Source organism: Mauremys mutica, chromosome 18 (genome assembly GCF_020497125.1).
Source record: "Mauremys mutica isolate MM-2020 ecotype Southern chromosome 18, ASM2049712v1, whole genome shotgun sequence".
NCBI classification, from domain to species: Eukaryota; Metazoa; Chordata; order Testudines; family Geoemydidae; genus Mauremys; species Mauremys mutica.
This window is the reverse complement of record NC_059089.1, coordinates 23,555,358-23,571,457: the sequence shown is the minus strand read 5'-3', so window position 1 is coordinate 23,571,457 and position 16,100 is coordinate 23,555,358. Positions and strand designations below refer to the sequence as shown.

Below are 16,100 nucleotides of genomic sequence, written 5' to 3'. Positions count from 1 at the left end.
TTATCTAAATTACTTTAAAACCACACTTTTAGTTAAATTGGTACAATTTTGCATGGAGATAAGCCCCAAATTAGTGTGCATCAGGGATTAAACTCTGATTTAGGGTATGTCTACACTACCCGCTGGATTGGCGGGTAGTGATCGATCTATCGGGGATCGATGTATCGTGTCTCATCTAGACGCAATACATCGACCCCCAAACGTGCTCCCCGTCGACTCTGGAACTCCACCAGAGCGAGAGGCAGAAGCTGAGTCGATGGGGGGAGCGGCGCCCATCGATCCCGCGCCACGAGGACACAAAGTAAGTCAATCTAAGTCGATCTAAGATACATCGGCTTCAGCTATGCTATTCTCATAGCTGAAGTTGCGTCTCTTAGATTGATACCCCTCCCACCCCCCAAGTGTAGACCAGGACTTAGAGCCACCAAAGCAGCAAAAATTCAGAACAAACCCTGATAACCCCAGCCCGTGATATCCCTTAAGCACAGTTTTTAATAGCTGAATAAAAATATACTGTACTTAGCAATTTTCATTGGCTTATTACTAGACAAAAACTTTGCTTTGAACTGACATTTTCTGGGCATGACGACTGCTTTGAAGCAGGAAGAGAAAATTAACACGGTGAGTTGGCTGGTGAAGAAATGAGATGAGAGGGGTTTTTTTTCCCCGTGGTAACATAGCTGTTCAGGGGTTATGGAAACTTTGGCTAAACAAAGATGTTAAAAGATAACAAGGCTTCATTTTTCCCAGCAGTGTCTTCACTCTAACTGCTGCCTCAGTATGCAAGAGCCTCCCTAAAAGCTTTCCTGGGAGTAAACACACCTTGTTACTTTTAACAGCTTCCAGAAAAAAACACCCCAAAACCTTGCTGCTCCCTGGGGGTTAACTGCATTGGGAATGATAGCTCAGAGGTGAGCTACAGGCCAGACTGTCCCTGCTTGGGATGAACAAGTAGGAGAGAGCACAAGGAACCTTACCCCCTTGCATTTCCTGGCACAGGGGTCAGCCCCAATCACAGCTCTTCTAAGCACAGGGACTGTTCCTTGTTAGCACTCCCAAGGGCTCCACCACCCACAACATGGCAGGGAAAAAGCAGGGCTTTGCCCTGCTTCATCCACACTGCATCTTTCTAAGGGAATGTGCAGTAGAAACACCTCCCTCACCATCCACCCCCGCGTGCTGAAGAGCTCCAGAAGCAGTTGTGGCAATACCTCCTAGTGTTTCTGCTTGATTGGCATGGGTCCATGCAGCCCCTGACTCAGGTTTAGGCCTACAAGATAAATCTGGCTCTCGGGCCGTGTCTACAAAAAGGAAATTCATACACTGATGTAATTACCCCAGTGCAAATCCGTAATGTAGACACTATTGCAAGGCATGGCTTGCACAAGTGCTGCTTGATCTTGCAACATGTAAACTTAACATCAACATGGTTGCAATGGTTTGAATTTCCTTAGCATATACAGGGCTTTCGTAAGCAATCCCACATGACAAGGAATGGGTTGTTACTAAGACAGTTGTATCTCTCAAGTGCTTTGGGAGTCACAAGGCCATGGATAACATGCTTTCAAGCACAAGTAGTCTTATAAACGTAGCACACCCACAGGGCTCCAAACGCATTAGTCGATCAAATGCCTCCTTTTCTCTATCCCATTGTATGGCTTGCACCACACTACATCTTGCCCTATCTACTAACTAGAAACGAAAGGATTTACTGTACCAGATCAGACACAAGATCCACCAACTCCAGTATCCTGCCTCCAGAAGTGGCCAACACCTGGTGCTTCAGAGAAGGGATTCTCAAACTTTTTCACAGTGTGGACCATGTCTCAACAGAAGCCACTGTGGCACCTCCTCAGCCATTAATGACTGGGCACGACACCCGCTCTTCCATCTGTCATCATGTAACTAAGCTATGGCAACTACAGCACTTGCTTGCATAGATGAACAACATTAGGAAAATAGTTGATGTATTTTTAGCTGTCTTCTAATACAATGTAGCAGCTGGATGCAGCAAGGAGATGATTGAAGTAATCCCAGGGCTAGATCCTCCACTGGTGCAAATTGGTTTAGCTCCACTTACTTCATTTGAGCTACACCAATTTACACCAGCTGAAGATGTTGTTCCCCGTGTACAGTTTGAATATCAACTAGTTAAGTTTGTCAAATGCTTTAGGATGATAGGACCTCCCCTCCCCATGTGTCCCGATATTTTCTCCCTCTCATCTAGTCACCCTCCCCCCAAGTTCTGTGGCTGATATTCTAGGCTTTGGGCAGTAATTAGTGGCTACGGCCTCTTTGTGCCCTTTATGGGAAGGTTTTGGGTTTCATGAATGCTGCTCCAGAAGTTTATCTTTTCCTGCTTGCAATCGCCCTCTCCATGCCTGGCCTCTCTGGAGCCCATGGCTTCATTGGCTATAAAACATTCCACAAAGCTGACCAATCAGTGTAGACCAAGACAAATCATGTTCAGCATCTAACTTGGATCTGTGTATGCTGCTGCCAATCACCCTCCCATCTGAGTACCTTCTATGTAAAATCAGTAACAATAACAACATCCCTAGTAGATGCTATGGAGTCTCTGGCACTTCTCATTTTTTGCATCAACTGCGATTAACCCCACAATTGGTCACGACCTTCACTGACTGCTGAATCGTGATTACAATGCTGTAGTATAGTCTCATCTCCACACGGGAGAGGGACAGCAGACAGCAACCTGTGCAGTTACTCCACACCTGCAAGGGGATATGGCAAGACATAAGTCATATTAGAGCAAGGGACTGGGGGTCAGGACTCCTGGCTCTCCCAGTAACTCCTTGGTGACTAACTTTCCTAATCATTAATTTACCCAGCTATAAACATTGATACAATTACACTCACAAGGATGTCTGTGAGGCTTAATTACATTGGGCCTGATTCTCTACTGCCTCGCACCTGCTGTAGTAATTTACATCTGTGCAATGTGGGTGTCAAACAATACCAGAGCAGAGTGGTAGCATCTTTGTAAAACGGTATCTCTAACGTTTTCCCATTGGTTTAAACAACCAATCCATTCAGACATTTAAAAAAAATGTTTAATGAAGGTGGCACGTTTCATAAAGAACTCAACAGGCACTTGAGACGCTGAGTTGTATCCGGGTTTCAAAAGGTTAACATGGTGCATATCAAACCCTTTGCATTGTAGTTTGTACATTCATCAGTTAAAGGGCAGAGCTAATGCGACTTTGTTACCACACATGCAATCATCCTTGCCCTTAAGTCTCCTGTAACAGATTGGGAGTTCCAGCTTCAAAAACATAAAGGTCTTCCATTCCCTGCATATCTGAACCCTGCAATGACTTGAAAAGGAGATATCAAAGGGAGTTTGGGATGTGCAAAGACTGCAGGATTGGGCCCCAAAGGGACATTGTCAGATCAAATACAGCCCAATATGTAGGTCTGGTAAAAATAATCTCTCTCTATTAAAACGTATTTCTATTTGTCTTGCTTCTATGGTTTCTATTAAAATTCCCCTGGAAGCATTTTTAAAACCAAATAAACATTAATCTGCAGTATTTATAGCCCAAAGAAGCAGTATGACAGGATTAAGGAAAAACTAACTAAAAACAAAAATGAAAGTGACCAGTTTATTCTCATTGTCCAAGATGAAATTGAAAAAGTGAAGCAAACAGCACCAATGGTGAAAAGTTGATTAAATTTTTCAAATCATTTCAGTTTTATTATCTATAGTTATTTGTAATATAATGAATTTTGTCTAATTATTTTAATCTGACCATGTCTCTCTCATCTCTGAGTGAGTTTGGGAAACAGGAATAAATCCAAGGGAAAATTGATTTCCACAGTGGAGTAGGGTTTGCACATACCTGCTCAGGCTAAAATATTTCTGGCAACTAACATTAATTTGCTATTTGTCTGACTCCTAAAGACATAGGAATGAATTCCAGCTTCTACCCGTTTTATTATTTGGTCTGTTCTGACCATTTTTTTTTTTTAAAGAAAGGACTTTTGCAATGAAGAAAGCTTTATGAGAACAAATTGCTTATTGAAAGCACACGCTTTACTGTGTTGTTCACTCTGTCCATCATATAGCTTTGGCTTGGTTAACAGGTTTCTCCCTCACATCCCGCCTTCACCTCCTTGAACTTGTAGGTCACTTTGAACATCTCAACTTCTCGAGAAAAACCTTTAATTAAAAGTAAACTTAAAAGCTTAAAAACAAAATCCCTGTATTAAAAAAACTGATTACAATCCCAAATCGTTACCAAGATCTTACTTATTCAGCAACCTTCTAGGGATGTTGTGAGGATTAATTAGCTAGTGATTGTAAAACACTTTGAAGATGAAAAGTGCTATATAGGTGCCAAATATTATTCTATTCATGTTCAAGTTGACACATTTTAAAACAAATTATTTGAAAACCACTCCATCTTCCTCTTACCTGCCCACATTGGTGTTCAAAGGTCATTGTTTCCCCAGCTGCAGCGGATAACATCACTATCACCTATGCATTGTAAGGAATACAAGTCTTGCACTGGCTTAGTGCCCGTGACATAATATTTTTCCCTTTGTGTATTTAGTACTTTTCAACCAAAGATCACTAGCACTTTACAAAGGAAGGTAGGTATTATCCCCATTTTACAGATATGGAAAATGAGTCAGTTTAAGTGACTTACCCAAGCTCACAGCAATACAGTGATACATCTGGGAATAGAACCCAGGAATATTGCTACTTGTTTGCCTGCTGTAATAATACCATGCATTTACAGCCTTCTGAGTTATCCACCTTTCCAGGAGAATCACAGAGTCCTGAAGTCAGGTCTTGGTAAGTGAAGCTTTAGAGCATTGTGACAGCAGACATTTGGGCATAGGAAACAAATTGAGGGATCATTTTCATATATAGGGCACCATTTTCATCTACATTTAATCTTTTATGTGACCTTTTATCCTTGGTTGGCCTGCTCCTTTCCTTGATTTGATAAACATTACCCTTTTAACTTGACTTTAGAAGGACATTCACTTGATACGTAATATCCAATTTTGGACACAAAGGGCCAGAGAGGTGCTTTAGGAACACTGCAATGCACTGAAACACAGGGGTGCATGTTTGGTGCCTGGCTCCCTAGATCAACAAGGACTGGGACCGCTGTAGATAGCTCATGCGGAAGTTGGAACAGGTGAGGGGAAATCAAGAGAGCACACCACTAAACTCTCCATTGACACCTCTTTTTGGCTGTTATTTAAATAAGCTCTGAAAGAGATCCCCTCTGCCAAGAGTTTCCACCTGACTTAAAGCCAGATTCTGTGATGTGCCAGCCAGGCATAGGAGCACAAGTGGCTTTACCTGACTTTTGCACCTCTTGGATTTTGGATGGTTTGGGGGCTGCTGGGGCCTCCAGCGTTAGTCAGAGCAGCTCCATGGCTGCTGTAACTTCCATTGCCTGCAGTGGCTCCCTATGAATTATCAGGGAGGCTAGGATAGTCAGTGCCCAGAGTGCTCCAACCCTTAGGCTGGGAGCTGCATGGAGAATGGAGATAACAGGGCATTGTTATCTCATTTGGGGACCCACCCTCCCCAGAGACCTGATGTAGCTTTGCTAGAAAGGGTCTGCCCACTGGAACCTAGAATCTGGGCCTCACCGTTTTGGGTGGGAAGATTGGGGAATGGAAGTATCACAGAAGATCTCCCTCCCTCCCAGCAATTCTAGAAACTCATATATAAGAAATATAACTAAGGCAGTGATACTGTCATGGAGGTCGCAAATTCCATTACTTTCCGGGACCTCCAGGACTTCTTCTGGGGCAGGGCTGGAGCAGCTGTCAGCCTTGGGGCTGCTCAAACCGCAGCTGCCGGAACAGTTGACCAGTGGCTAACCCCAGGGCCGCCGGAACAGCTGACCGGCAGCCAGCCGGAGTTGGGTCAGCCTCCCAGGAGCAGTGGCGGAGCTGGAGCAGCTGCAAATCCCAACAGCACTGTGAGTTGTGGCCGTCTGTGACTTTTACTAAAAATACCCATGACAAAATCTTAGCCTTAAATGTAAGATATTAGTAAAACAAAATAAGAATGTGTAAGGTGCTCAGACGCAAGGGTGATGAGGCAGGTTGGGTCGGCAGATGTAATAAACAGCAGCTGGGTGAACTCTCCTAGAACAAAGCCCAAGGGGAGCAGTTACATGCACAGTTCTGGCAACTACCAAGGAGCATCAAGAGAACATGGCTCATGGCACAACACTGATTAACCACTTTGCTCCCATAGAAACATCTCTCAGCTCCTGCAGTGCTGATCTAAGATTTATTCTGCCAGGACCCAGCCTTAATCAGCACCCTGTGGTCAGACTGTATTATTGGATTATCAGACTGTATAGATAATTTCTGGTTTTGCTCTAGATTAAGGCTTCAGAGAGAAGCATCCCTACTCTGCATCTACAAATCTGCAAAACCAAATGTCTACCACCAAAAGGCACTGTCCCCACAAGCTGCAATGTAAAAGCACCCTTCCCCTCTGCATATGAGTATGTATTGGACCCTATAAAGTAACCCTACTGAAGGAAATACAAATACTGGACCACAAAAAATGTTCTTTTCAATACATTAGTGACCTAATTCTCATCTCACTTACATTAACTTTATATCAGCATGACTCCATTGACTTCAATGGACTGAATTACAATGGTTTGAAAACAGAAACAGGTCTTGGTCTTTGTAGCCAACCTTCTTGTAAGAAATCAATCTGCAATTCCTTACAGAAAAATGGGGGAAGGGACAACATTCTAAGTTTGTTTTGAGTAAATGCTGGTAACTCTGAATAGACACTTTGGGCCAGGCTCTGAACTCACTTGCAGTTATGCGTAAATTGATTTCAGGGGAAACACCCCAGATTAAGATCGGTGTGACTGAGATCAGAACTTGTCTCTCGATTATTAAATCATCAGAAAAAGTTTCTAATGACTTGATCTTCCACTGCCACAACTGGTGGCAAAGCCAGAATATTTCCTCTATAATATTTAAGAATTCACAATGCTGCACTTTCAGATTTTGGTTAGTTTTCAAGTTCCCCTAGATGAAGGACACCATAATCTGATCTCACTTGCACTGGTGCAATTCAGGAGTAACTTCCATGAAGACACTAGAGTAAACCCAAAGTAAGAAAGATCAGAATCGGGTCCAGATATGTTAGGCATTAAGGAAGAGATGGAGATGAGTTACTCTAGGCCTATCATTTTCCAGTGGTTTATTTGCTGAGGGTGGAATTTTCAAAAGCACTTAGCACTGGGCCTAACTCTGCTTCCATTACTTCAAATGGGAATGATATGTCAGTGCCAAGTGATTCTGGAAGATCCCACCCTAAATGCCTAAAGAGGGGTAAGCCGCTCAAAGCTATCAAAGCTGCAGACTGAGGTAAATACAATATCAAAATGGTCTAAATACATCGCTGGTGTAAGTCTACTGAAATCATTGATGAATTTGGCCCAATATGTTTAGCAAAGGATAATGCAAGTCCAGAATACACCGAGGGACAAGACTGGGTAGATAGGAATATATATTACTTGCATAGGACATCACTGAACATTTTTAGAAAGAGGATACCGATGATTAAAGGGGCAGGGTGCAAAATTATTTGGCTTCCTTCCTCCAGTTAAATCACTGCCCTTTCCATGCCCACTGGAATAGTTCAGCAGGCTAGACTCCTATGGACTGAAAGGAAACGTATGTCGTTTTCACTGTGCAAACAAAAATTGAATGTAGCCCACTTGCAATCAGGGATTGTAATTAAGCAGCAACCCAGCCCTCCAAAAAATAAACCCAATTCCAGAGACAGGTACATGAATTTATCAAAATCTAGCACTGATAAATAAATGTATATTTAAAAAAAGGCAAAGGAGAGATCCATTGGTTTTGGGGTAGAGTAAGAGTCGCCTCCTGAGCCCACATGCGCTCACTTTATTTACATATCCACAAACACCATGAAACACCAGCCCAGCCCCCCCACTAGCAGCATGGTCACGTGAATTCCATAGATGAGCAGTTCATTCATGAGGCTGAAGTCCACCCGCCTTCGCCCCAACAAGAGGAGGATGATGGAGAGTTTGTACTGGAAACGCAGAAAGATCCGGATGCCCAGGTACTGAAGGCAAAACAAGATAGAGAGCGCCACCCAGAGGATGGAGGTAAACAGGCTGCAGCTGAAGTACAGCAGGAAACGAATGAATCCATACATCCATCGGGATTTCAGATAGATGTCGAAGTTGTTGTATTTGGTGCGCACCAAGTGAGTGGTCCTTACTGGGCCACAGGCTGAATGCAGACATGTTGTGTGGGGGCCGTGGAAAGAACGGACACGGCGGGGAATGGGGATTACAGGCATCAGGCACCCCACAGTTCACAGAGTCCCAGAGCAGGATTTGCAGTGCACATACCAAATGTCATCCATTAATATGGAAAAGATTCAGCAACCTATGAATGCAAACTTTCTGCTGAATTTCCAGGAAGGAACAGGCCTGCAGGAGGGAACAGAAGGAAAACACATTTTAAAAACTCCAGAGGGAGATAAAGAGAGTCTGGTGGATCTATTCCAACCTGGTGCTATTTACAGCCACCTTGCAAAACTCTACTCACTCTGTTGCCTGGGGTAATGTATTTTTTGATGGGCAAGTAAAATAGAATTTTTTCCATTACTGCCTAACTGGATGATTACAAAACACCCAATCAGCGTGGTATCTAGGTTATAATATTAACCTATCATCAACCTCACTACAGTAATGGAATGGAAACAAGAGGACAGTGTCTCTGAGCTGGTATATTTTCATGACAATTTTACGAGGTTGATTAACATATAGCATATCCCCTTAATCAACAGGGCATGATACTGCAACATGAGCAGTCTTTACCCATGTCAGTAGTCCCACTGATCCATGGGTTTTCATTTGATCCTTATTCACTTATACGTAACACTCTATTCAAGTGAGGCTTTCAACATACTGTGCAAATAAATACAGGACAGAGGGAGGGATAGCTCAGTGGTTTGAGCATTGGCCTGCTAAACCCAGGATTGTGAGTTCAATCCTTGAGGGGGCCACTTAGGGATCTGGGGCAAAAATTGGTCCTGCTAGTGAAGGCGGGGGGCTGGACTCGATGACCTTTCAAGGTCCCTTCCAGTTCTAGGAGATTGGTATAGCTCCAATTATTACCTATGACATAGTACAGACAACAGCAATTCTTGGCTCCTGCTAAGTTTTAAACCTTGCTAAGCATTATAGAATCACAGAATCGAAGGACTAGAAGGGACCTTGAGATGTTTTCTAGTCCAGTCCCCTGCATTCAGGGCAGGACTAAATATTCTCTAGACCATCCCTGACAGGTGTTTGTCTAACCTGCTCTTAAAAATCTCCAATGATGGAGATTCCACAATGTTCCTAGGCAATTTATTTCAGTGCTTAACCACCCTGACAATTAGGAAGTTTCTCTTAATGTCCAACCTAAACTGCTAAACTTGCTGCAATTTAAGCCCATTTCTTCTTGGCCTATCCTCAGAGGTTAATGAGAACAAGTTTTCTCCCTCCTCCTTATAACAATCTTTTATGTACTCGAAAACTGTTATCATGCCCCCCTAGGTCTTCTCTTCTCCAAACTAAACAAACCCATTTTTTTTCCAATCTTCCCTCACAGGTCACGTTTACTAGCCCTTTAATCATTTTTGTTGCTCTTCTCTGGATTCTCTCCAATTCGTCCATATCTTTCCCGCAATGTGGTGTCCAGAACCGGACACGATACTCCAAATGAGCCCTAATCAACGTGGAGTAGAGCGGAGGAATTACTTCTTGTGTCTTGCTTACAACAGTCCTGCTAATACAGCCCAGAATGATGTTTCCAACAAACAAAATGAAAACAATGGAACATTTTGCAAGAAAAACAAAGCAATGTGTTTTTTTCTCACACTGTACAGGATGTACCTCCCTTCGCTTGGTTGAGCCTGGAGGGCTCACTGTCATCGCAATTCCCTGTGCTCCATAGTTTTAAAAGGTATTTACCTACCTTATTTCTCCCTTCATATTCTACAAAGATAAATGAAATATCCATAGTCTTACACAGTGTTTATGATTTATAATCTTAGCATGTTTCCATGTAACCTTTGTTATTATTTGACAGTGATGAGCATTAGTCTGTTAGCTACTCTCTGTTTCACCTCATGCTTCTAAAGTGCCAGCTTCCAGGAATTATCAGATGACAATACACTAATCAGACAATGCTATGAAATAATGGGGAACTTCCCTAGCCTCCTTCCACACCCCATAACATTGTTTCTTGTTATTACTTTGCATCTTACAGCTGGAGAAAGTTCAGACACACAGCCCTGGAAAGTTCTTTCTTTTGCTGAAGGAGAAATACTATCATTGCTAGGACTAACAAGAAATTTCACTTTATTATTAGACCATTCTTTGAAACTAATTCCTATTATTACCAAGGCTACTATTAGTTAATTATAAGGTTATAATACCTTATATGCCAGTATAGTAAAGTACTTTACAAACCTCACAACAGCCTCATTAACTCAATGTGTGACTTTGGGGAAGTCACAACCACTCTCTGCCTCAGTTAACTGTGTAGAGATAATAATCCTGACCTATTGCATAGGGCCATGTATTGGTGCACTGTTGAAGGTGAAATCCCCAAGTAAATTCTGCCTAATAATCAATGCACAGTATGACCCAGAGGCTTAACAGAGAGGAAAATTAATGGTGTTTTGGTTAAGTTATTTGAGAGATCTGGGGATCTGCTCCTGGGTCTATCAGGTGCATCCTATATGACCCTAAACAAGTCACCTCCCCAGTCTTTGCTACAGCCTCCCATCTGTAAAATGGGAATAATAATTCCCTACTTCACAAGAGTTTTATAGGAACAAATTTAGTAAAGTGCTCAGCTACTATCATGACAAACATTACAGAAAAAGCCCAAAACATACAATTAATTCGTTTCTGAAGTGCTTTGAGATCCTTGAGTGAAAGACAATACATAGATGCAAAGCATTATTATTATTCTAATCTTATTATGAATTATTCTTAATCTTGTGATTAAGAAAATGAAGTATCTTTCTAACAGAAGAGGTTCTAGATAAATTTAGACATGGCAGTATATGTAACAATGTGCTTCCACATACTATACTGCTTTTAAGTGATTTTTTAAAATAAAAATATTGTGAATGGACAAATTACAAAACTTAGAACTTGGTATATTCATGTATTAGATATGGCAGTATCAACAACATTTTATATATTATTTTTATTGTATTTTTAAAAATACAATCTCTTCTTGAATACCTTTAATTGGAACATTACTGAATATTCTAAAATCCTTCCCTAAGACCCTGTTCCTGCAAACTCTTATGCACCTACTTAATTTTACTCAGACGACTAGCCCCACTGAAGTCAACTGAACTACTTAAGAGTAAGTACATTAGTAAGTATAAGTGTCAGAGCATTAAAACCTGATTTCTGAATCTGCTCTGTTCTACCCTGCCCATGAATACTCCCCCTTTTCATGGTATTATGCTGGGGTGTAGTTAAGATACTGGCTTTATGTCGGAGCCTTGTCATAGAGGGAGAGTTGTTATTCTCTCCCATGAAACAATCAGCAGGTTAATCTGAGATATGCTTCAACAGCTGAGCTGACCAGGTCATTTAACAGCAACAGCTTGTTCTCATTTGCATGCTGCTGTGCCCATCATGTAAACATAAATGACTTTTAATGGGTCTATGCTCTTAGATAAGATTAACACTGACACTGGAGCAGCTGTGGGAGGGGGTGTTGTAAGATGAAATGTAAACTTTTAAGAATATTACATTTTTAATGGCATAACCATCCATTCAGCAAAAGGTCAATAATCCGTTGGTTTTTCTGGATGCCATTTTACTCTTGCAATGAAATAATATTTGACATTTTCCAGTGCCACCTGACTTGTAAGGTACAGTGAAAAAGATTGCTAGGGCGTTTCACAGCTCCACAACTTTCTAGGTTGGAGCTGATCTAAAAAATAAAAAAATAAGTTTCATCTTGCTGACTTGAAACTTCCAAACTACTGAAACAATTGTCTTCTGAATTATCTCACTAAGACTTCAAAAAATATCAAGCCAAGTCTGAAGCACATAATATATTGTAGTTTATTGCATACATGGCTGTCTTATATTATACTGTACATAGTAGCAATTCGACAAATAATTTATAATGTTATAAAAAGAGACCTCTATTAAGGTATAAGCTCAAGGAACAGAGTTAATGTCACGCTTCCAGCTGTAGCTTCAAAGGAACCACTCACTCTTAAAGTTCAGCAAGTGCATAAGTGATTTCATGACTAGGGCTTAACTCTGAAATTGTAGACTTTCAGGTGCTTGATCTCTCAGGGAAGGTCTACACTTAAAACACAGCAATGGTGCTGCTGTAGCGCTTCAGTGAAGACACTACTATGCCAATGGGAGAGCTTCTCCCGTCGGCATAGTCTATCAACCTCTGCAAGAGGCAGTAGCTATGTCAACGGGAGAAGCCCTCCCATCAACATAGCACTGTCTACACCATGGTTTAGATTTTTCACATCCCTGAATGACATAGTTAAAGTGATGTAAGTTTATAGTGGAGACCTGGACTCAGTCTTAACATTGTATTAATGCTAGTTTTCTGCAAGGATATAACAAATTATGTTTAACATATCTACAGCATCTTTCTTCCCAAAACCTACTGGATCTGTGTGGAGGAAGGTCCACTGAAATCATTAAAGTTCAGAACAGGTGCAAGGTTCTATTCACACGGATCTAACTAATATGGGCCTAATTCATCCACCTCCACAAATTACAACTGCCACAGGGATAGAAAAGGTCAACCAGCTGATGCACAATACCTTGCACGAAAGAGGGAGAAAGGAAATTTTCCCCAGAAACTGTTAGGCAACTTCCCCCTCTTACTATAGTATGTTTAAGGCCCATTACATACCCTAAAGGACATAGAGTGAAAATTGTTAATCTCAGTGTTTAATGCTAAGCACTTAAATCTGTATTTAGGCACCTAAAGTTCCTAACTATGGATTTGGATACCTAACTTTATGCACCGTATTTTGAAGATTTTGGCTTTTTTTTTTTCTTTTTCCTTTTAAAGATCTGTTGCTGCAAGGAAGTATCTATCTCAGAAGGATGAAAAGCTGAGTCAACCCTTTCTGAATTTGATACTGTGGTTCTAGGAATTTCAACTCAAAGGCTTAGACCATCCCATCTGGCTGGCTCAGTGCCAGTCTGGATCCAGGCTCTTACAACACAAAAATCCCCACCACCATTGGCACCCTTTACCATGCTGTCAGGCTAAAGATCTGAATGTCATTGAAAACTGAGTCCCCTTCTGCCCTTTCAGACATTTCCCTGCTAGCTAAGGTAGATGAGGGAATGCATGTGCACACATATAAAGTGCTGCCCATGATGATCCCATTCTGTGGGTAAATGGAGGCATTGGTCTCCAAGACAATCAAGCTGGAACATTTTCTTCTCTCTTTATATAAAGGGTGCTCATGATGAAAATGCTACAATTACCTCCTATAACACCAATTCTACTAGAATCACACTAGATTCGGTCCAGTGTTGTTTAATATATTTATTTGTGATCTGGAAAGGGAGGTAAACAGTGAGGTAGCAAAATGTCAATTATTTAAGTTAGTCAGGTCCAGAGAGGCTTGTGAGGGACTTCAGAGGGACCCAAACAAGCTTGGTGAATGGGGAACACAACAGCAAATGAAGTTCAATGTAGATAAATGAAAAGTAATGCACATTGGAGGCAAAAATTATACTCCTCATACACCTTGCAAGATTCTAAATTAAGACTATCAATTCAGGAAAGGGATCTGGGTGACACTGTGGCCAATGAAGACCTTGGCTCAGTGTGCAGCTATGGCCAAAAATCAAACACTATGTTAGGATGCATAAAGATTGAGATGGAGAATACAAAGCGTATTACAATGTCATTCTGTAAATCAGTGATGTGGTCTCATCTACAATACCATATGCAGTATTGGTAACACCCCCCTCCGCCCCCCAAAAAAAGGATAATCCAGAATTAGAAGGAGTTCAGATAAGAGTGATGAGAATGATCAGTGGCATGGAAAAACTATCAACTGAAAAGAGATTTACAAGACTTGGATTATTTACCTTACAAATAAAGAGGGGACATGATAAAAAATGTATAAAATGACGGTAGATCAGGCGTTAACAAAATTTTGCAGAGATATTAAACCTCATGCTTTTTCTAATTTAAGAGATTAGGAGATCTAATGGTGGGAGAGGGGCAGATATTCCCACATGTACCTAATATGAGGTTTCTTGCACCTTCCTCTGAAGCAACTGCTGCTGGCCACTATCAGACAGGATACTAGACTAGATGGGCTGTGGCTGATCCAGTCTGGCAATGCCTATATTCCTATAAATATATACATATATAGACATACACCATTATATGTACACACGGACACCAAATAACACATTATACGCACACACACATTTGGCAGAGCACACACACACCATCAAAGAAGGTTCTGCGAGATGAGCAAACAGTTTGTTGCAGCCACAAACCACAACATAGCACTGGACAGAACGACATTTCCTAGCAGTAGCCTGATATCAGAGTGGCACAGGAGCAAGAAGCTACCGCAATATCCATCCAGAGAACAAGCAGATGTGGGCAGGGCCACCTCCCTTAGAGAAGGTTTACACACAATTACCCCCCCCAACATACACCCCTTGCCAAATCTACTACCCCAAGGCCCAACACATTACCTTCCTCCACATCCCTTTGCGCCCATCTCTTCCTCCCCGCTCTTTTTCGTTCTCTCTGTGGCCCTTGCCCTCCTCCTGACTATGGGGAGATATGACTGAGGTCTATAAAACTGTAAGTGGGGTGGAGAAAGTGAATGGGGAAGTGTTATTTACCCCTTCACGTAACGTAAGAACCAGGGGTCACCAGATGAAATAAAGAGGCCGCAGGTTTAAAACAAACATAAGGAAGTACTTCTTTACACAACGCACAGTCAACCTGTGGAACTCCTTGCCAGGGAACGTTGACAAGGCCAGAAGCATAACAGGGTTCAAGAAGAGAATTTGATAAATTCATGAAAAGGAGCTGTGTGTAGCTTGAGAGCCTACCTCTCTCACTAAGGGTACGTCCACACTACCCACCGGATCAACCCCCGAGCCCTCTCCCTTTGATTCCTGTACTCCACCACTGCGAGAGGCGCAAGCAGAGTCGACGGGGGAGCGGCAGCAGTCGACTCACCGCGGTGAAGGTAAGTCGATCTAAGTACGTTGACTTCAGCTACATTATTCAGCTGAAGTTGCGTAGCTTAGATCGACCTCCCCCCCCCAGTGTAGACCAGAGGTATGAGAAGTTGGGCCAGTCAGGGGTATTACCTCACCCACTGTGTCTCGCTGACACCCTGGGCCAGACGCAGCTACAACACCAGGGCATACATAGAGGACTGGTCCACCAGGTGGGTGAGGCAGTACGTTTTAGGGGCCCGTCTCTCGGTGACAGAGATAGGCGGAGCTCTTCTGCGGGTCTGGGGAAGGCACTGGGCCCGCCCCAGCTGCTCCCAGGGGGAAGAGGCGGTTTGGCGTCACTCTACGGGACCGTTCAAGGCGGAGTGGTCAGCTAACAACGCTGCCCAGGCCCATCGGGGCTCTGAGCGGAGAGGGGCAGGGACGCAGCCCCACGCTCGGGGTCCCTGGCCCCGGACTGCCAGGAGCTGGGGCAGGGCGATCGCCCCATTCCCTGCCTCCCTCCCTCGGGGGCACCGGCCGCAGGGCTCGCTCCCCCCCTTGCCCCGCCCCAGCAGCCGCACACTGGGGCTGACACTCACCGCGCTGCCCATGGTCCCGGCCCGAGTGGCCGCCGCTACCGGGGACAGGTGTCCCGGGCCCGAGCGGGGCCCGGGCCTGAGCTCAAGCGCTGCTATGCGCATGTGCGGGCCAGCGGCGCTCGGGCTCCAACCGGTACCGGCAGAGGCGAACGAGGAGAGGGTGGGGGTGTGGCGCCGAATGATGACGTCATCATCGAGCGCCTCGCCGCCCCTCGGACAGCAAAAG

At 43.2% G+C, this 16,100-nt stretch overlaps 1 protein-coding gene across 2 annotated transcripts; it reads right to left on the bottom strand.

Moving 5' to 3' along the window:
* Positions 1–3,053: 3,053 nt before the first annotated feature.
* Positions 3,054–16,077, bottom strand: TMEM250 (transmembrane protein 250). 2 transcript variants are annotated; one of them, XM_044993178.1, is made up of 2 exons: positions 15,875–16,077; positions 3,054–8,492 (listed from the first exon to the last, which is right to left on the bottom strand). In XM_044993178.1, the coding sequence occupies exon 2, from the start codon at positions 8,357–8,359 to the stop codon at positions 7,940–7,942; it is 420 nt and encodes a 139-aa protein (XP_044849113.1). In that variant the 5' UTR covers positions 8,360–8,492; positions 15,875–16,077; the 3' UTR covers positions 3,054–7,939. The 2 variants fall into 2 exon arrangements, with proteins under 2 accessions (XP_044849113.1, XP_044849114.1); XM_044993179.1 differs by lacking the exon at positions 15,875–16,077 and adding an exon at positions 11,477–11,524.
* Positions 16,078–16,100: the final 23 nt, after the last annotated feature.